This window comes from Mesoplodon mirus (assembly GCF_964341445.2).
Source record: "Mesoplodon mirus genome assembly, chromosome: X".
Classification (NCBI taxonomy): domain Eukaryota; kingdom Metazoa; phylum Chordata; class Mammalia; order Artiodactyla; family Ziphiidae; genus Mesoplodon; species Mesoplodon mirus.
In genome coordinates, this window is record NC_138981.1 from 22,334,909 (window position 1) to 22,357,452 (window position 22,544).

At 39.2% G+C, this 22,544-nt stretch overlaps 1 protein-coding gene across 5 annotated transcripts in view; it reads left to right on the forward strand.

The window, feature by feature from the left end:
- Positions 1-22,544, forward strand: part of ZFX (zinc finger protein X-linked) — a 57,406-nt gene that overhangs the window by 20,564 nt on the left and 14,298 nt on the right. For 4 of the 5 annotated variants that reach the window (XM_082610414.1, XM_082610410.1, XM_082610411.1 and 1 more), the window contains exons 2-3: positions 6,658-6,746; positions 9,496-10,065. In XM_082610414.1, coding sequence (XP_082466540.1) covers positions 6,686-6,746; positions 9,496-10,065 — 631 coding nt within the window. In that variant the 5' untranslated portion in view covers positions 6,658-6,685. Of the gene's footprint in view, positions 1-6,657; positions 6,747-7,818; positions 7,878-9,495; positions 10,066-22,544 lie in introns of those variants that run through there. The other variant, XM_082610413.1, reaches the window with a different exon arrangement.

Genomic DNA, 22,544 nt, shown 5'->3' on the forward strand with positions numbered 1-22,544 from the left:
TGTAGACCAGAATATGATGAATTTCTGGTTGAATAAAGCAATTGGGAATCAATTAATGGCAAAGCCCTAGCGAACTTAGTGAACCTGTGGCCCTATTTGGAACGTTGGAAGGACCATCCCCAAATAGTCATTCTGTGTTTTCCCCAGTGTCAAAAGTGGGGACATCCTAGGAGAAAGAGCAAGCCATGGGCACAGCCAGATTATTAAAGTTATGGAAAGCCAAGCCTTTTACTTATCAGTATAGATGTCTCTAGTGGTTTTCCTCCTGAGCTAATGCCAAAAATTTGGCTCTCTGAATTGCAAATTCATCCATAGGAAATTCCAAAGTGGGTACTGTGGGGGAGAAAGTTAAGGGCAGTGCTTTAGGTAGCTTGTAGTATCCTGAGGGATATCGGACCTCCAGTACCTGCAAGATGGGCTACTCATCCACCATAAAGGAAAGCCTGGCTAGTTACATGGTTCCTTTCTCTCCCTTGACCTCATTCTAGACAGGACTCCTTTGGTCAGAGCTTAGGTTCATTGCTAGGCAAACAGGGATTCTCACTTGGGCTGAGGAAATACAGCCCAGCTATCAGAATGTAACTCTAGACCCTCATCTACAAATATGAATGGACAACCTGTAAGAACTGTGCTTTTGAGGAAAACCATCAGTCTGAAAGAGAGGCACCAAATTCAACAAACTGAATAATGAAACAGCAGAGGAGACAGGTTAATATAGGGTACAGAATAAACTTTAAAATCTTCAGAGATATTTGAGAAGATACAGTATCCACTGAAAAAAGATTGCTGTGAAAAAGAAACTAAGTTTATTTTGGAATTAAAGCATGATCTTTTAAGTAAAAATTCAGTAGATGGAGTGAAGATCAAATTAGCTTAGAAGGAAGAGTTTAGGGATTCTGAGAATGTAATAGAAAGACAAAGATAGAAAATACAGGAGAAGAAGTTAAAGCAATATGGAGGCTAGGTTTAGGAGTTCTTACATCCTATAATGGAAATTCTAGTAAGAATGAGCAGAGAAAATGGAAGCAAGTATTGAAACAGAAGAAAATTTCTTGAGTTCAAGAAGGGCTCAAATCCTTTGATTGGAAGATTCCCACTGGGTTCTGGATGTAAGACCACCAGAGCTTGTTAGAGTGGTAGCAGTGAAAATAAAGGGGACATGATGAATTTAAGAGTGGGTGACTGTGAGACATTTAAGGGCTGAATTGGTAAGAGAAGTGAAATAGCATTCCAGATTTGAAAATTAGATATCTGAAGAAATGATAGCTGCATTTCCCACATTGAACAATGTGGGAAAAAAATTGGGAAAGAAATTCGTAGCTTAAGAGGGAAGATATTAATTAGGCTTTAAGTGTAAATTTTCACCAGTTCCGATTTCCTTCTAAGAGAAATTCTGTTACAGGTGGATCTGCTTTTGTTTCTGTTTACTGTAGCTTGAGCAATTTCATCTAATCTGTACGATACAGTTTGGTTTTCTGAGCATGGCTTAAGGAGAGGAACTAGAGTCAAGTCATAAAATTAAAAGGCATGGAGTTTTGGGAAGACCAAAAGCAGACAAATGATTCTTGTATGCTTATGACAAAAAGCAAAGTGAAAATATAAGCACCTTCCCCAAGAGGGAGATCATGAAAGTGTCTAGGCATCGAAAGATATATTATCAGCTCGGTGGTTTGTGACCACCTAGAGGGGTGGGATAGGGAGGGTGGGAGGGAGGGAGACGCAAGAGGGAAGAGATATGGGAACATATTTATATGTATAACTGATTCACCTTGTTATAAAGCAGAAACTAACACACCATCGTAAAGCAATTATACTCCAATAAAGATGTTTAAAAAAAAGAAATTATATTCATTATCCCAGATTTAAGACAGATAAAATGCCACTGCTATGCCTATTAACTTGGCATGGTATTTTTATTGCTTTATTTTGAAGAATTGAAGAAAATTGTGAATTTCCTGAGTTTCTCTCAAACCAATATTTCCCTTAAAATGGTACGTTTTTCTGTTGTGACTTCTTCCATAGCATTTTTAGGATCATGACTCCTGCATCTGGGAAGGGAATATTTTACGGAGCTTAAGGTGAGAGTGACGTCTCGGAAGTATTTTGAGGGCATTTGATAATCAGACTGAACATTAGTATGTGTTCGCCCAAAGCGTTAGGTTCTTGGTTCTCTGAACTGTTCCGCTTATTTGTCTTCAGATTCAGCTCTTCTCTGGGCTTGGTTTTTGCAGCAAAGGTAGGGGCACTTTGCATTACATCATCAGCTTGCGCTCCCCACCCTTACTTTATCACAATCCTGAGAACTTTCCTGAGTAGGTTCTATCCTAAGAACATTGGTTTCATTCTGGTTGTGAGAGAGATTTACTTCTAACCCCACAGGGATTACAAAGTTGAAGTATAGTCATCTCTGCTTAGAAGTTCAAAACATGTTTTTTTCCTGATTTGAGTTTTTATAATGACAAAATAGAAGGAAAAATAACCAGTCAAAACTGTTTGTTGAACAACTATTGCTTACCTGAGCCAAAATAAGGTGAGTGGACACCCTCCATTTGGGCCAGAGTATCTGTTAGGAAATGGGTATGATGTGAAATGTTGAGAAATAAGTGTGTTATGGTAGCTTGGGTTAGTATTTCAGAGCACCCTGAATTTTGGGGAACTGCTAAAGCTTTCTGAGCAGGGGAGTTCCATGATCAAAGCAGTACTTCCGAGGATTAGTCTGCCCACAGATTGCAGGAATGCCCTGGCATTTGGCACCAGCCCTTACTTGTAGGTTCCTGGTCATTTGCTGTGGGAGTGGCAGAAAGCGAAAGGCCAGTTGAGACGCTATTTTTGTTCCCTGGGGATCAGGAAATATGAAGCTGAGAGTGAATGGTGACAGTGGGAGTAAAAAGGGACAGATTCCTGGGAAGTTGTGGAGAAGGAAGGGACAGTCTGACAACCTGACGGAATATAAGCAGGGAAGAAGGAAAAGGCCTTAGTGGTCATGTCAGGAGAAAGCAAGGTTTTCTCCTGATGAAAATGTTCCGCATGGGACTTCTCTGTTTGTATATAGTGGTTAAGAATCCGCCTGCCATTGCAGGGGACATGGGTTCGATCCCTGGTCTGGGAAGATCCCACATGCCACAGAGCAACTAAGCACGTGTGCTACAACTGTTGAGCCTGCGCTCTACAGCCCTCAAGCCACAGCTCCTGAGCCCACGTGCCACAGCTCCTGAGCCCAGGCGCTGCAACTACTGAAGCCCCTGTGCTCTAGGGCCCGCGTGCAGCAGCTACTGAGCCCACGTGCTGCAACTATTGAAGCCTGGGCGCCTAGAGCCCGTGCTCCACAACAAGAGAAGCCACCGCAATGAGAAGCCCGCGCACCACAACGAAGAGTAGCCCCCACTCGCTGCAACTAGAGAAAGCCCGCACACAGCAATAAAGACCCAACGTGCCCCCCCCCCAGAAAAAAGATGGTGGAAGTGTTAGGTACTACCCTGAGTATGTGGATTTGGGGAATCATCTTTGTGCAAATGCTAGTTGAAACCCTGGAATAAAGAAAAGAGAAGAGGGCTGAGTGTCCCACCCTGGGCAGGGTTGCAGTAGTGGGAGAGGAGCAGCAGAGTAAACAGCAGTTGGGAAGATGGGAAGAGGACTAGGATGTCACTTAAACTGAGGTAGGAGAGAATTTCAAAATCGAGGGGATTATCCATCAAACTCTAGTAGAAAAGCTGAGAAAAGGAGTTATTGTGCAGGTGGAGAATTCTTAGAGTTGATGGGTTTGGGTTTATGTAGGGAAATTGGGGAGAGGAGCCTTAAATACCTTAAGGAACCCCGTTTATTGCCTTCTAAATTGGCTTGATTTCATGTATACTATGCCATTATGCTTAGAAAATTAGCTTATGTTTATCATATTGTAATTACATTTTTAAAAGGGGAGAAAGAAATATGGCTAGAGGTGATTTTGATGGGGAGAGAGCAGTGACAGCTTATTCAGAGCATGTACGTTTTCCATTTTTTATAGTTGAAATTTTTTTTGTTTTTTGGTCCTTTTGTTTGAAGCACTTTGAGTAAATAACGTGAAACATGCTCTTTCCTGAAAATGAATAGAATATGTCTCAGAGTTGACAAGCTGAAAATCTGTTTATTAACATTAATTAAATGAGTTTCTCATGGATATTTCATTAAGGAGTATATATATGTATATAAATGCAAGTTTGGCATCTGAAAATAAGACAAATAATCATAATTTACAGCAAACAAGTAGAGTCAGGGAAAAAGGAAAAAAGATAAAGTGCTATAGAAATTCAGAGGGGGGGAGAGATTATTTTCAGCTTTTTCTTTTTGTGTGTGTGGGGAAGGGGACTTGGGGGAAGATCCAAGCAGAGATGATAGGGGAAAGGTGTTCCGGGTAGAAGAAACCCTGAGCCAAATATAGAGTTTGGGTCTTATGTGGACATGGGGCATTTTTGTTTGGTTGAAGTGTGTTCATATGGTGGTTGGGCGAGGTGCTTGAAGGAGAGTTAGGGAAGATAATGAGAGAAAGATCGTTTGCAGCTAGAACTTAGAAGGTGGCAGGAGTTTCAACTTTATTTGTAGGCAGCAGGGAGCCATTAAACATTTTTTGAACAGAGGCCTGATATCACCTGCCTGATGCTTTGGAAAAATGATTCTTGTTGTTATTTGAAATTTTAGTAAGCAGCATGTGGCACTTATATCATCAGCAAAAAATGATAAAAGTAAAAGAAAGATGCATCTAATAGAACCATTTAGGTTGGATTAGAAAGTGAGAAAGTAGAGATAAGGAAACCAGTGAGGGAGGAGGTTTATGTAATACTTGAAACATGAGTAAGCCCTAATCCCTGATGTGTGCTCTTTTGAAGCAGTGATCAGTACTAAGTAGTATATTATTTGATTGGTTTTTTTTGTTTTAAGTTTTTGGCTTAAGTAGAAAAGGAAGCATTAAGGTCATTGGGGTGGCTTGGAAAAACTCAAGACAGACTGTAGCTGGACCTCAGAAAGGTCTAGAACCAGGAGCTAAAAAGCTATTATTGGTAAGCCTCCCTTCCCTGCTCCCTCTCCTCTATTTCTCAGGGCATTCACTGGACTCTTTATTATTATTATTATTTTTTTTTTTTTCTTTGCGGTACGCGGGCCTCTCACTGTTGTGGCCTCTCCCGTTGCGGAGCACAGGCTCCGGATGCGCAGGCTCAGCGGCCATGGCTCACGGGCCCAGCCGCTCCGCGGCATGTGGGATCTTCCCGGACCGGGGCATGAACGTGTGTCCCCTGCATCGGCAGGCGGACTCTCAACCACTGCGCCACCAGGGAAGCCCTCTTTTTATTATTTATTTGTAAACTTTATCTCACTGGTCTAAGCTGAAGTGGGAAAATGGCCTTCCTCACCTCCTATGTTCCAGCTGCCAGGAGAGGAGAGGGGAGACAGAGACAGAGACAGAGAGACAAAGATTGACTGAGTGACCTTTGCTCATGGTTTCGATTCTCAGGGATAGGACTTTGATTTTATTGTGCTCAAAGATGAACTTATTTTTACCGTTTTATAGTTAGTGCCAATCAACTATGGCCAGGAGAGTATAAATACACTGCAGGAATTTACTTCTCTAGATTGGGGGATTAGTTTTTTGTGATTTTTGGGGTTTTTTTTTTTTTGGTGGCTTATTTATTTATTTAAAAATTTTTTTTTTATTTTTGGCTGCACCGCAGCTTCGTTGCTGCATACAGGCTTTCTCTAGTTGTGGCAAGTGGGGGCTACTCTTCGTTGCTGTGCGTGGACTTCTCATTGCGGTGGCTTCTCTTGTTGCGGAGGACAGGCTCTAGGTGCACGGGATTCAGTAGTTGTGGCATGCGGCCCCAGTAGTTGTGGCCCACAGGCTCTAGAGCGCAGGCTCAGTAGTTGTGGCACATGGGCTTAGTTGCTCCTCGGCATGTGGGATCTTCCCAGACCAGGACTTGAACCTGTGTCCCCTGCATTGGCAGGCAGATTCTTAACCACTGCGCCACCAGGGAAGCCCGATTGGGGGATTAGTTAAGAGGTCATTGTAAGTTAGGCAGAAATCCCAAAGGGTGTTTACTATAATTATGCACTTTGGATCTTTAACCGTTGTTTAATGTATTGGTTGAAAGATAGCAGACTATGTTAAATTCAGGGAAGTAATATGAAAATTGTGCAGGAATTTCCTCCCGATAAGCTACAGAGTATAAATTGAACCTTAATGAAGCCGGTTACCCTTGTGGGAGTGAGGAGTATACAGAGTGAGAGGAGGCCAGAGTGCTGGGGTGCTGGAAATGTTCTCTAGCTTGATCTGGGTAGAGTAGTGATTACACAGATTTATGCATGTGTCAGAATGCATCAAGACGTTTGCAGTGTGTATGTATGTACGTATGTATGTATGATGTATGTAAGCAGTATCTCAAAATGTCGAGGCAAAGCTGACTTACTTGATTTATCCACCTTCCTTGTCATATAGATGCCCATGTATCATTATGTTTTTGGCAATTAATTTTAACTTTTCCCTTTTATTTCAGATAGACACATTTTTGATAGATGTTCATCTGTCACATAATTTTTGGTGTTTCAGAAATGTAAATAGTATGATGACATTTTTTAATACATATATTTAAAAAAGTAATACTTGGTTTACTTTTTTGCCTAATTTAGGAGCTGTGACTGATGAGAATTAAAGGCCATGGATGAAGATGGACTTGAATTACAACCACAAGAGCCAAACTCATATTTTGATGCAACAGGTATAACTACTGGGGTTGTTCCACTTCCCACCTACCAGATTTGGAGTTGGTTGTCAAGTGGAAAAATTGCTAGATGCTGTCATTGATATTTACACTTAGGTATCTTTTTATCCTATCAAGCTTACAGATGTTAAAGTGAGTATATTATTATTCCCCTCCTTAAAAATTTGGCTCCCTCATAACCAACACTCGTTCTTGTCAGTAACAGCAACATTATCAAAACCTTAGTGTTTACTTCAGTCCTGTTAAAGTTCTCCCTTTGAAAATATTCCTTGCTTACATCTCTTCATTCTACTTTCTTCCACATAGACCATTACCCGGCAGGTAAAGTATAAACCTAAGGCCCTCCATGTTCTGACCCCATCCTACTTTTAAAATCCTCTCTCTCACAAGTTAGCAAAAGGAGTCTTACCTCACTCCCCAAACTGTACAAGGAGAATTAAATTTATGAAGTTCTAAAAATGGGAAAAAAGTATTCACAATTTTGGATTACTCATGGTTCCAGTTATATAACATACTGAAGTGATTATGCTAGGTTTTGTAATATAAAATGGTTTTATGTCACACTAACTAGCTACCCTTATAAATAAAATGTTAATGAGTTTTCCACTGGACTTGAAATGACTGTATTGTGTACTAAAGAAATAGCAATTAACTTTATCAGGAAATTAAATATTAGCAATTTTTAATTTTAACTTTTCTTTAATCTCTAAATCTAATGGGGGTTTGTATATTTTTCTTAACAATTTGGGATAGTCTTTTGACTCACATTTGGTAATTTCAGCTTGATAATGATAAATGCAAAGTTATGATTCTTTCTTCTTTAGAACATGAAGTATAATTAATGTGCTTGAAAGAGAGACTAAGCTCTTTGGAGAAAAACGCCCACCATTTACTAGCTTAAATGTTGCCACAAGCAAGCCTGGATCATGGGCTAAGGGGTAGATTGAAGGGCTGTTGCATTTTAGCCCTGATTGTTAACACTTATGGTGTTTGTTTATCTTTGAGCAAGTCACTTAATCTGCCAGGGCCTCCATTTTCATATGTCCTAATAATAATGAAACCTTTCATTACAGTTTTTCAGAACACTTCCCATATATTCCCATTTGATCATCACAGCAGTCCTGTGAGGTATGCATGGCAGATACTACTGTCCTCATTTCACTGATGAGGAAACCGAAACTCAGAGGTTAAATGACTTGCCCAAGGTCACAAAACTAATAAGTGTCCAAATCCTGCTCTCTGATTTAGATTTTTTTAACCAGTACTCTTGCCACTAAATGCTTTCATCTTCATGTCTGCAAAATGGAGATTACAGTGATCTATTGCTTGATGTTAATATTGAGAATATTGAAAACAGTATAAAGCATTTTGTAGAATTTCTATGGGAATTAAAGCAAGCACTCTTTATTATTTCTAGGTGTAAATAAAATGGATATTAACTGGCTTTAAGATTTCTTACATTTTTAAAGGTTCTTTGGCCCTTGTTGATTATTTGTGTTTGTTTAAAAAAAAAAAAAAAGCCATGTGTCTCTCTGAGGGCCTGGCCATTGACACAGAGTCATTGAGTTAGGCAGCTGCTTGGACTCAGCCTGGTCTGAGTCACATCCACAAGCACTAATCGACTGAATAGCTTTTTAGGTAAGACTTTTATAAAATATTGTTTGCTTTTCTCTGGATCAGGAGCCAAGGTACCAGACTTGTTTTATTTTATCTTACATTATGTTTTTGGCAAGGATATCTGATTTCGATTCTCATTTGTGGCATTTATTCAGAGTAGTATTTACTGAGCACCATAACCTGTGCAAACTGTGTGATCTTGGTGAAGTCATTTAATCTCACTGGGCTTCAATTGATTCAACCCTCTACCTTCACTTGTTAACTGCAGAGTGGACTAGAGTAGGGTTTCTTATGTTCTGAGGAACTGCCAGGGGGATTGGCATATGGGGGGATGGGAGGAAGCTGAACGGAGGCGGACTACCCTGGTGAGGTTGGGGCAGGCCCCACTCCAACTAACCTCACCTTCCACTGCTCCAGAGCAACTGCACTTTTATTCATCTTATCTGTCCACAGAGGCTCCTTAACCAGTTGTCTTTCCTCTTTAACTGTGGCCTTCTAGCCCTCTTTTTATTTATGGCCCGATTCTTTTTATATTCTGGATTCGGAGGATAGTTTCTGAATTTCCGTAATCATAAATGGAGGATATCGGTGGGATATTGTTCTAGAACAAAGGAGGAGAAAGGGGAAATGAAGGGAAGTAAAAGAAAACATGGGAGAGATGGACAGGAGAAAAAAATATGAGTTGAAAGAGAGATGGAGCAAGAAGGGAAAGAAGTGAAAAACACATAATGAAGGAAAATGGTATATTTGCCACCTGAAGTTGCTTTACTTATTAATTTTTATAATCATCCCTTAAGTACCTATGCATATGGGTTTAGTTTTAGTCAGCCTAGAATATTACTTAAATGAATATATTTTTGTGTGTGACTGCCTCAGTTACTTTGTTTTTCTTTTATTTCCTTACCTGTTAATTGATTTGGGATGAGTATAAAAGTTCTTGTATTAAGAATTTCTATTTCTGATATGATTCAAAAATAGATACTCTCTTTATTTCTTTAATCTATCTTAATGTTTGAGACAACTGAGGAGCTAGTTTGTTTTCCTGGTAGAAATTAAGTAACATTTACATTAATTGAGGTAATCATGCATATATACCTGAAATTTGTGATTTAAATTTTTTTTTTTTAAGGAGCTGATGCTACACACATGGATGGTGATCAGATTGTTGTGGAAGTACAAGAAACTGTTTTTGTTTCAGATGTTGTGGATTCAGACATAACTGTGCATAACTTTGTTCCTGATGACCCAGACTCAGTTGTAATCCAAGATGTTATCGAGGACGTTGTTATAGAAGATGTTCAATGTCCCGATATCATGGAAGAAGCAGATGTATCTGAAACGGTCATCATTCCTGAGCAAGTGCTGGGCTCAGATGTAACCGAAGAAGTTTCTTTAGCACATTGCACAGTCCCAGATGATGTTTTAGCTTCTGATATTACTTCAGCCTCAATGTCTATGCCAGAACACGTCTTGACGAGTGAATCCATACATGTGTCTGATGTTGGACATGTTGAACACGTTGTTCATGATAGTGTAGTAGAGGCAGAGATCGTCACTGATCCTCTGACAGCTGACGTAGTGTCAGAAGAAGTATTGGTAGCAGATTGTGCCTCTGAAGCAGTCATAGATGCCAATGGGATTCCTGTGGACCAGCAAGATGATGACAAAAGCAACTGTGAGGACTACCTTATGATTTCCTGTAAGTCTTGGGGTACAGTGATTGTCAAAAGTGTTTTTGAAGGTTGTCTAACTTATATCAGGGGTGGAATTTTCTTGACTTCTATAAAATTAAATCTCATAGACCTTCCTTCATTGTTGTTTCAGTTTGGAGCCTGTAAGATAACTCAAAATTAAGAAAAGTGGAATGGTACAGAGTAGAATCATTTCTCTGTAAGGACACAGTAGAAAGATGAGATTTCTTCAGTCTAGAGATCAGAGATTGAAAGGACTAGAACTGAACTTTGTGAAATCATGAAGGATCTGATTAGGCTGTTACCAGCCTTCATTAGGATTAGGAACCCTCTTGAAACTTAAAAGGAGTTCAACTTAGAGAAAAATGTATATCCAAACTACTTATATTCTTGTATATGGATGTACAGTACTACTTACGTAATACTATGTACTATGTAAAATGCTCTTTATATAACAGATAACATGGAAAAGAGCTCTGGCATAGTATTTAAACAAATATTCCAAAACATGATTTCAAGTATGATGGACTCATACTGGGTTGTTGAAGAAAAGTAAGGTGTTTTGGAACACACCTCTAACATCTGGGAGAGAACAGCTATGTCTTCTTACAATTTATTTCTTGGTACCACTTTCAGATATCCTGAGGATCCTAATCCTCAGTTGGATAGACCACAATTCTGACCCAGTATGGAAATTCTAATTATGCCTCTAGGAACTAAACTTCAAACAAATAAAGACTCACAGACTATTTGCTTATATAAATGCACGAGACCATTTGCTTTGCTTAAATACCTGTTATAAAACAGGAATTTAATATAAAATATTGGAGTCCACCAGCATTTTAGGCAATACTTTTTTTTTTTTGCGGTACGCGGACCTCTCACTGTTGTGGCCTCTCCCGTTGCGGAGCACAGGCTCCGGACGCGTAGGCTCAGCGGCCATGGCTCACGGGCCCAGCCGCTCTGTGGCATGTGGGATCCTCCCAGACCGGGGCACGAACCCATGTCCCCTGCATTGGCAGGTGGACCCTCAACCACTGCGCCACCAGGGAAGCCCAGGAATTACCTTTTTAAAGTTCTTAAGATTTTGGAAATCAGAGAGTTCTTCGTGTAAAGAGGAGGAAAATGCCTTCATTCAACACGTGTTTACTGTGCCCCTACTTTGTGTCAGACATTTTTGTAGATAGTGCAAATATGGATATGTGCTAAATAAAAATTACACAAAACCATTGTCCTTGGAGAGCTTACAGTCTACAGTGGGAGAGAAAGATAGGTTACACTGTGATGCAGAGGTGTGACTAAATTGCTGTGGAGACAGAATGGAGTTGCTGACCTTTGAACTCAAGGATGAGTTCCTAGTTTTGCAGGATGAAGAAGGACATGGATAGGAGGGAGCCATTCTAGGCAAATGGTATATAGTATGTCAAAAAGGTCTTGGCTTCTGCTGGGAATAATGGGAACTTTAGGATGTACTCATATCTTTGTGCACTTTCTGTTTATTTACTTAAAATAAATTTCTAGAAATAATATTGCTGGATCATAGGGTATACATATTTACAAGTCTGGTTTATATTTGCCTCGGTATTTTGCCTAATATAATTCCACCCACCAAGTTTATGAGAATGTCCCTTTCCCTACACTCTGACCAACATAGGGTATTGTTTTCCCTTTTAATTTTTGCCACTCTGACAAGGAAAAATGTAATATCCTGTTTCAAGTTTGAATTTATTTTAGGAAGGTAATCCTGGTAGTAGAAGTTGGAATGATTCCTACATGAGATAAAGAAGGTCCTAAGTACCTTCATAGTAATGGCAGTAGAGCAGGGGAGCTGGATTTAAGAGAGATTAGGAAGTAAAATGAATGCGATTTGGTGATAGATAGAATAGGGCTAAGGATTTGAGGGAGAAAGAATTCAAGGAGGACACTAAGGTGTCTGCCGTGGGAGATTGGGTGCCTGGTTATGCCATTACCTGGGAGGAGGAATAGATTTGGTGGAAAGAAAATGTTTCAGGACCTGTTAAAAGTTTAGGTTGCTTGCTGGGGACAATCTGGTGGATGTTTTCTGTAAGCAGTTGAAAATATGAATTTGGTGCTTTTGAGAGAGTTTGTGACTAGAGGAAGAAATTTGGGACAACGGAATATAGGTAGTACCCTATGTGGAAATGGGTGGTGGTCCACAGAGAGTGCTTGTCAAATAAGAGTGTCAAGTATGGATCCTTTGGGCATTTAAGAAGTAGGCAGAGAAGAGCCCATGAAAATCAGGAGGTTTTAGGAAGAGGAAGAGGAGAAAAATCTTTAGAATGTTTTTAACACTGTCAAAGATAAGCAGAATTTCTAAGAGTGTTAGTTACTGAGGAGGGAGTGGGCTTTTTCGTTAGGCAGTTAGGAGGTCATTGATATCTTTTTGTGTTTTTTTTTTGAATTATCCTTTTTGTTTTATTTTTGTGGAAAGGCAACTTTATTTTTTTTAATTTTTAAATTTTTTATTATTATAACTATTAGGTGTAATATAGGCTCAAGGATGTATTGTACAACATGGGGAATATAGCCAATATTTTGTAATAACTATAAATGGAAAGTAACCTTAAAAAATTATATAAAAAGTTATTGGTATCTTAATTAGAATAGTTTCAATAAAGCATGGGCCAGTGGAGAAGAGACAGAGGAGACAAGTTGTAATGGATTGAGAAGTTGGTGGAAGTGGTGGAGTAGGTGAAGCACTTTGTATCAATTGCCGTTTTGGTCAGTGAAGGGACAGAAGAAGCAAGAGTGCAGCTTTTGATGGTTGGATGGATGGTGGAAGTGTGTTGAGCATATATATAGGTTTACAGGTGCAGGACACAAATAGTTGAACAGAGACGGAAGATATAGGAAGGACTAACAGTTGGAGCAGGTTCCAGAGCAGAGGAACAGAGTAGGGTCCAGGGCAGTGGTGGAAGGCTGGTAGGTGAGTCCTAGAGAGAAAGGAGTCCCCTTCTCCGAGACAGGAAGGCAGTTAAGGATCAGGAAAATTGGAGAGCCCGGGCCTGGGACAGTAAGTTTAAAAGGAGTGTTTGAATGTTGGGAGCTATTTTCTCTGTGTAGCAAATTCACCTGCTAATATAGAAGGACTTGCAGACGTTGGGTGGGAGTTGAAGGGTAGTGGCAAAGGGTTGAAAAGCCTATGTCATATGGGGATGGGCCAGGGCAGGAAGCTAAGAACTTATAGATTGCTGAACGAACTGCAGGGGCCAGCTGAGATTGGGAGACTTAAGTTTGTATGTAAGATGCACTATTTAAATGAAAATGCTATTTTTAAATGTAACTGCCGGATTTTCTATCCCACGACTAGGCAACCCAGGGGCAAGGCTGGAGAAAGGAGGGAACTGGGTTCATTGTGCTTTATGAGGGGAGGAGGATCTGGTGAAATACTTGAGAAAGCACTCTCTGTTCTTGACTCCTCTTTCCCTTTTCTGTCCTTTCTGTCTTAAACTTGTTAGCTAAGGAGTAAAGTTCATGGCATTAGTTCGACCTTCAGCTGCACACTGTCTCTTACCTTTATTACTCTTTTAGGAAGTTAGCCGTCCAAGAAAGTCATCCAAAAAACCAGACGTTTCGTTAGTAATGGTTGACATAGTGTAGTAGATTCTTGTATTAGAGCTCATACTTACAAAATTTTTATTAAAAATTTTATTTATAGTCATCTTTTTTTTTAGGCCCTGGGTTTGTGCTAACTGATATAGATTTTAATGTTCCTGTAAAAGTAAATACAGATAGACACAAACTGCTATTGTACTGTATTTTAGTATATTTTATATATGTACATAAAATATGTATTTTAATAATACAATGATAGTTTCTTCCTTTACTTTTTATTTCCTCCCTCCCTCCCTCCCTTTCTTCTTTCTTTTAAAAATAGAATATCACATCCAAGCTCAAAGAATACAAAGAGCACATATACAAGTTCTTATCCCCCTGTTTCACTATAGTGAAATGGTTGGATTGGTTTTAAATTGGGTTTAGGGATGGTGACTTTTGGTAGTATCTTTTCTCTTCTCTATTATACAGACACTTCTTCACTCTTTCCCCCCACTCCATACCATCATCCCCTTTCCCTTCAAAGTAATGATCATGTTTAAACTGTTGGCTTTGGAATCAAACCAGATGAATGCCTTGGAATTAACTAGCTTTTCTCTTATCTGCCTCCCAGTAAAGATACTTCTTTTATGCTACATGTTAACTTAAAACCTATATTGATTTCAGAAGTTCAGGATTGAGAAGGGCTTTGTAGTAAGCATATAGAGGAACTATGGCCTGATTTTATCTGTGATTGAGAATGCTGAGATGCCATTATTAGCAGTCAACTTTAATGCTCTTCATAATATGATGAGAGATGGTAGTATCTCTGAATTCTTGTGATATTTATTCATCACTTTATAGGTCAAAGATGAACATGAACAGATGTGCAAATATTCTTTTTAAAAATTTCAGTAAGTCATTGAATCTAAGAGTCTACTAAACAGCTTTTATAAAGTTTTTAGAGTCCGTCTTGACAGATTTCTTCCCTCTGAAAGTCTCATTTAAAAAGATGATAGGGCTTCCCTGGTGGCGCAGTGGTTGAGAGTTCGCCTGCCGATGCAGGGATGCGGGTTCGTGCCCCGGTCCGGGAGGATCCCACATGCCGCGGAGCGGCTGGGCCCGTGAGCCATGGCCGCTGGGCCTGCGCATCCGGAGCCTGTGCTCCGCAACGGGAGAGGCCACAACAGTGAGAGGCCTGTGTACTGCAAAAAAAAAAAAAGATGATAAAGTAGCAAGTAGTAGTGTCATGGGTAGTGTACATTGGCACAAACATTCTTTGTCACAGTATAGCTGCCTTTGAGGTCAGGATGACCTCTTCATCTAGTCATTGCTCTCTAGATGTTGTGATGGCTTCTAAATTGATTGTATGTTTCTTGAGGACAGGAGCTGTCTATTGCATCTTAGCTACTTATGTATATTCCCCATCAAATCCTTTGGCATATTAGATGTGAAATATTTGTTGAATAAATGAATGCTATAGCTGAAAGTCTGTGGACATCATGCCTCATCCAAGGTATTAATGACACATTTCTTCCCTACCAGTAGCTGTGGCTGTTACTTGGTTCTGGTCAGGCTAGATATGGTAGCACTACTTTATGGTACTTAGGAGTTTTCTGGCTCTCTGAAAGGTGGAGTGTTTGAATCATCCAGTTGTTAACTCAAATTGTTTCTTAGTTCTCCATGAATCTGAGACAGCTGCCAGGCATCCCTAATTTCTTTGCAGTGGTCTTCACCCTCCTACAGTTTCACTCTGCAGCTGCATAGTCAAGATGCTATTTTGTGAAACATCAGTTTGTACAGTAGGGAAAGTTGGAGAAGATCTGGTGATGATGAGTCAGGCACTGCCTTATAACAGCTGCAGGAAACAAAATATTCTTTGGGTGCCTCTGATATTAATATGATCAACGAAATGTCACTCTAGGTCTTATTGACATCTCTCATGTCTTTTAATTAGGACAGTTAGGTAGGAGATGAATGGAAGTTAGGTGTTCCTTTCTAATCCTAGATTCAATTTAAGTTTTGAAATAAACTTTTTTTTTGGTAATAGCTTTTCATACACATACCATACTGTTCACCCGTTTAAAGTGTGCAATTCTGTGGTTTTGGGTATATTCATAAACTTGTGCTACCATCCTCATGATCAATTTTAGAAATTTTTTCATCTCCCCAAGGAGAAACCCCATATCCTTTAACTATCACTCATATTATCCCTCTCCATCGTCTCCAACTCTAAGCAAGCCCTAATCTACTTTCTGTATTTGCCCACTCTGGACATTTCATATCAATGGTATCCTATAATATGTGGTCCTTTGTGTCTGGCTTCTTTCACCTAGCATAATGTTTTCAACATTCGTCTATGTTGTAGCATGTATCAGTACTTCATTCCTTTTTTTTTACTGAATAATATTCCATTGTATGGGTATACATTTTAGTCTGTTCATCAGTTAATAAACTTTTGGGTTGTTTCCACTTCTTGGCTATTAGGACTTCAATATCAACATTTGTGTACAAGTTTTTGTTGGATATATGTTTTCATCTCTTCTGAGTATATATGTGGGAGTGGAATTGCTGGGTCATATGGTAATTCTATGTTTAACCTTTTGAGGAGCTGCCAGACTGTTTTCTAAAGCAGCTGCACCATTTTACATTCCCACTGGCAGTGAATGAGGATTCCATTTTCTCCACATCCTCTCCAGTACTTGTTAATACTGTCTTTTTGGTGATAGCCATCCTAGTGGATATGAAGTGTGGTATCCTCTTGTGGTTTTGATATACATTTCCCTGATGGTTAATGATGTTGAGCGTCTTTTCACGTGCTTGTTGGCCGTTTGTATATGTTCTTTGGAGAAATGTCTGTTCAGATCTTTTGCCCTTTTTTTAAAAATTTATTTATTTATTTGGCTTTGTTGGGTCTTCGTTGCTGTGCGCGGGCTTTCTCTAGTTGCGGTGAGCGAGGGCTACTCTTCGTTGTGGTGTGCGGGATTCTCCTTGTGGTGGCTTCTCTTGTTGCAGAGCACAGGCTCCAGGCACGCAGGCTCAGTAGTTGTGGCGCACGGGCTTAGTTGCTCCGTGGCATGTGGGATCTTCCCCGACCAGGGCTTGAACCCGTGTCCCCTGCATTGGCAGGCGGATTCTTAACCACTGCTCCACCAGGGACGCCCATTTTGCCCATTTTTAAATTGAGTTATTTGTCTTTTTTTTACTGAGTTGAAAGAATTTTTGATATATTCTAGATGCAAATCCCTTATATATGATTTGCAAATATTTTCTCCCGTTCTGTTGGTTGTCTTCACTTTTTTGATAGTATCCTTTGATGAACAAAAGTTTTAAGTTTTGATGAAATCCAGTTTATCTAAACAGGCATACCTTGGAGATATTGCGGTTTTGATTCCAGACCACTACAGTAAAGCAAATATCACACTAAAGTGAGTCACATGAATTTTTTTGGGTTCCCAGTTATGTTAACACTATACTGTAGTTTGTTACATGTGCTTTAGGTCTTTAAAAAATGTACATATCTTAATTAAAAATATTTTATTGCTAAAAAAACGCTAATCAGCGGCCATGGCTCACAGGCCTAGCCGCTCCGCAGCATGTGGGATCTTCCCGGACCGGGGCACAAACCCATGTCCCCTACATCGGCAGGCGGACTCTCAACCACTGCGCCACCAGGGAAGCCCCAATTGCTGTACTCTTAATTCCATTCCATTGATCTATATGTCTGTTGTCTGTCCTTATATTGTTTTCATGTTATCAGAAATGGGTAGTGAATTTGTAAAATTTACTACCCTAAATATTAAAGTCTGAATTTTAAAGGCCAGGCAAAAATCCATAAGTGAGTTTTTAAAGGTTTAGCAAAATTAACAAGTTATGGCAACATAGTGTGTTCTTATGGAAAACCAGGATACTTGGGTATGTGTGCTTACTGTTGATAGTAACATCAAAGAAAACAACTAATATGCATCTGGAGTATGGGGCTTCTCCTGCCAAAGCCTGATCACTTGGCAGAGAATCTCTGTTCTAATGTAAACCTTTATGGTGCTTCATTTCTAATACACATTTTAATAAAATATGTGCTTTCAGTTATTTTAAGCAGTTTTAAAGAAGACAAACATTAACAAAAATTATAGCAAATAATTTAATCTTGGAACCTTTAAACTAGTTGGGTTAAGTAAAAGTTTATCAACATTTTTAACATGTTTATTGTAAACTTGGAAATTTTACTTGGTGCAGACCATAACTTTAATAAAACTTTTTGATGACAGTGAGTGTGGAGTAATAACATAGCTGTGTTCTCTCCAGTTAGTTGTTTTTATATTCTAAGGTCAAAGACCTTTTCACTAAGATAAGATTGTATTCAAAACACCATGTTCTGCAGTATGCAACTGCTTTTATAAAAGCTGAATGTTAATATATCATTAGATTGGTTAGTTCTTAACTAATGCTTATTGAACTATTTTGGTGTAGTAGCATATATATATATATATATATATGTGTGTATATATATATATATATATATATATAATTTAAGTCCATTTGAATTAATATTTCAAGAAAGAGTTCAGGTACTAATGTGTGCAAAATGCTCTCAGACTCATCAGACCCATCTTCTAATGGCCCTTGAGTCAATGGGCATTTCCATCAGAAGATATAATTAAGTTTGTTTGGTGAGGTTTGTTTTTAATAAAGTTCTCTTTTGGGGGAAAAATGTTTAGGCTTGTGTTTATGGTTTGATTGTTATCAAGTCAATATGGACAGTTTAAAAAATTTTTTTAAACTTAAGCTTTTTTATCCCAAGAATTATTTAGTTGGAGATTTGTAACAAGTTGGTAACAATAAAAATAGGTAATAGTAAACCTTCAATAAATAATATCTTTGTGCCAGAACTTACTATATAATTTGTTAATTATAGCAACCTTATAACGTTGGTGTTACCACTGTTTTACAGATTGGGGAACTGAGGCTCTGTTTAAGTAACTTGTCCAAAGTTACACACCCAGCTAGCATTAGGGTGAACATTCGAAATCAAGTGTGTTTTATTCCAAAGTGTCTAGTCCCCACTCTCATATTGCCCTTCTTCATGTGTGTGTGTGTATAAAGTTAATACTACAGAGCAGTAGAGTTTGGAATAAATAGTGCTTATTGGTGGACAGAAGAGGCAAATAGAGTTCAAGTGATTTACTAAAATTTGCAGTATTACTGAATACCCAATTTCAAGGACGTTAGGAAATAATTTAGAGGGGGCGTAAACATTTTCTTATTTAACCCATCATAGCAGAATCTACCCAGGCAGCCTCCAAACCCTTTTCCATTGTTTTTCTACCTCAGAAATGTTGTTTTTTTCAAATTTATGTTTACATGAGAAAAAGGAATTGTATATAAACTATTATTTTTATACTCTTGCCCATGTTTACTTTTTCTTGTATCTTTATTCACAAACATTTATTGATAAGCCACGATAAGCTAGGAACTGTGCTAGCAGTTAGAGATAAACAGTGAAAGTCTCTGACTTTAAAAGTTCACAGTCCTGGAGAGAAGACATACCGAAACAGATAATTACAGTTTAGTGTGAAAAGATATATAACTGGATGTACAAAGCATTTTGGAAGCAATAAGGGAAAAGATGTTGGTAAATTTTGGGTACACTTGGGTGAGCTAAATGCTATGAAAGTGTTATAAGCCAAAGTTCTGTGGAAGCTTGGTTGAAGATATAACTGAATTTATTTCATCTCTACTCCTGTGCATTTCCTTCCCTCTTATATTGTTTTGAAGCAAATTCTGCACGTCATTTCATTCATAAGTATTTCAGTATATAGTTCTGAAAGATAACGATTAAAAAAAACCAGTAATACCATTATCACATCTTTAAAAAATAATGTGGGGTGAACTTAATTTGAAGGGGGAATGAAATGTTCAGTGGGCAGCCGAGGAGGGAGGAATGGCAGAGAGGAGAGCATGTTTATTTGGAGGGAGCTGGGAAAGATCTGTCAGTGTTCAGAGACTTCTTCTTTGGGGTGCAAATAATGTGTCTGATGAGGTGAATGGAGAAAATGATGAGAAGTGAGTGGCAAAATAGAGAAAGGCACAGTCATAAAGGCTCTTGAATATACTAAGAAGCCTGCTCTGCCTTTTTGATGTGGGGAGTTGTTAGAGGGTTGTAAGCAGATTAATAGTAACATGCTTAGATTTACGGTTCAGAAAAGTAACCTTAACGGCGCTGTCGAGAGCAGACAAGATAAGAGTAAAATCAGAAACCAAAAAGGTACACTATGGGAGGAGGTTGTAGTAGTCCAGCTGAGGAACAGATGATGATGGTTTGAAATAAGGTTCTATCAGTAGAGTTTGACGGAATCTGCTTCATGACATACTTAGAAAGTAGGATTTGGATTAAATTTAGGGTTGAGGAAGACGGAGGGTTTGAAATTCCCTCTCAGGCTTCTGGCTTGTGCAGCTGGGCAGATGGTAAAACCATCACTAGAGGCAGAGCACGTTAGACAAGCTGAGGGTCTGTATACATGGTTGCTGCCTGACGCTGTCCACTGTACAGCCACAGTGTCAGCGGCACCCCGCGGATGCAGTGTGTGGTGGCCCTGGCCTTCTAGTTTAGGTGTTTTGACCAGTTGATCTGATGTTAGCTCCTAATTAAGCACAACTTTTGTCATAGTGTAGACATCCAATAAAAAGTTGTTCGGGGAATGAATGATAAATAAATCCAAATCTCTGTATGTTTAATGCATAAACTCTGAGGATTAGTACAATCTAATAACTTGTTTATTGATTCTAGGGGCTATTAGTACAGGAGACATGGTAAAATATTTGTTTATTCCTTTGTTCTGTGGGCTGATGGTTGCATGTGTATGTATCTTACCTTTTTTTAATATATGTGCTCTATCAGTTTTCGTCCTTAAACCATTTGATAAACCACAATAAAATTTTAGAATTTAAAAAATACATATCCACATGGGAATATTTCTGAAATGTGAGAGAAGTCTTATTTATTGAACTAAGACTATTTTAGAGAAGATGTCTAGCGTGTTCTGGTAAAATTCAAAAAGGTTTGTGTTAATGCATCTAAAATTATTGTCTTTACTGTAGGCATTCTGAAATTTATTTAGAAATCAACACTAAAATTAGTGAATTAAGCTCTCAGTTTAACGTCCAATCAGGATGTCAGATTTATACTAAGAATAAAGTGCTCAAATAAGGTAAAGATGTTGTAGTCCTTCCCTCTCCCCACGACAAAAAAGATTGTGTTAAAAAGTCTACATCTTGTAAGTCTTAGAAGCATTTGGAGCTTCAGATTGGCCTTGTGATTCATATTTACTGTTTATCTGCTTGAGACCTAGATAAAAATTGTCTGATAGCTTGCCCTTGGAACAGATCTCTGATTACTTGGTGGGATAATGGAGTTGGTCAGTGGAGAGAGAGGAGGAGAGAGGAGAGAGGGAGAGAGAGAACATGGCTGTCCTTTCATAGGGATCCTAGAGAAGCAACATGGTGTATGGAAATAGCACCTGTAGCTTAGAGTCAGCCAGCCTTCAACTTGGATGCCATTCCTGCTTCTCAGCAAGTTACTGACTTCACTTTGGCCTTAGTTTCCTTATTTGTGCAAAGGCAGTAATACTACCTGACCTACAGAGTGGTTGTGAGAATTAGAGGTCATGCGCACCAGGCATCCAGCACAAAGCATGCCTATCAGAAACTACTGGCCTTTGGTGTTATCCACACCGAGTATCTCTGTTGGTGGCATCCATTGGGCTAGCAAGACTAACTCTGGACTGGCTTCATTCAAGACCTTCCTGTTGTCCCATCAGGGGATTTTGGGGTAAAGGCAGGCAGAGGGTGGGATTGTAATAGTCATTCCTTTTCCCCCTGAATTGGTTAAGAAGTCAGTTCTTGCTTAACTAGTTCTTAATTAACTAGGGGTCTTAGACCAATTCAGTGCAATTTGGCAAATATTTTTCATTAATTATATCTCTGACACCATGCTGGAGATCGCTGTAAGTTAGGATAGGCACTTGAATGTCTCTGATGCATTAATTCCCTGTCTACAGAATGAGACTAATTTCATTAAGCCTTTGAACCCCTCTAGGAAAGTTTCAAGAATTAAAGGAGATCAGATTATAACCAATTTTTTCAAATCTTTTATAGGCTATATAATAAAATTAAGATGAAATTTTAACCTCAGAAGGAGGGTTCTTGAGGAGGAAGGTAAGAGAGGGAGGTCTAAAAGTGAACTTTTAAGTGTGTTTATCTACTAGAGCACTTGCTGCCTTGGCAGAATGCTTCTTGCATGTTAGTCTTTTAGGTGCTCTGGTTTCACATCTGTAAAATAGAGATAAAACACTTCAGTCCTGGGGTTGTTGTCATTGATTTCATGATAAAATATAGCGAAACTACCCACCACAGTGTCTGGGACATAACAGATGATCGTGAGCTTAGGTATCCTTTTAGGTGGAACTACCCATCCATGGTGTCTTCACTATCCAATACCACCCGCCCACACTGGAACCCTAAGGATGTCGAATACCATGTTTTTATTCTATAGTTTTTCTTTTTTTTTTTTTTTTTTTTTTTTTAAGATTTAAATCAGGTATTTGCTCAGATTTTGGAACTATTTTAGGCTAAGCTTTTTTTTTTTTTTTTTTAAGATGTTGGGGGTAGGAGTTTTAGTAATTTATTTATTATTTATTTTTGCTGTGTTGGGTCTTCGTTTCCGTACGAGGGCTTTCTCTAGTTGTGGCAAGCGGGGGCCACTCTTCATCGCGGTGCGCGGGCCTCCCACCATCGCGGCCCCTCTTGTTGTGGAGCACAGGCTCCAGACGCACAGGCTCAGCAGCCGTGGCCCACGGGTCCAGTTGCTCCACGGCATGTGGGATCCTCCCAGACCAGGGCTCGAACCCGTGTCCCCTGCATTCGCAGGCAGACT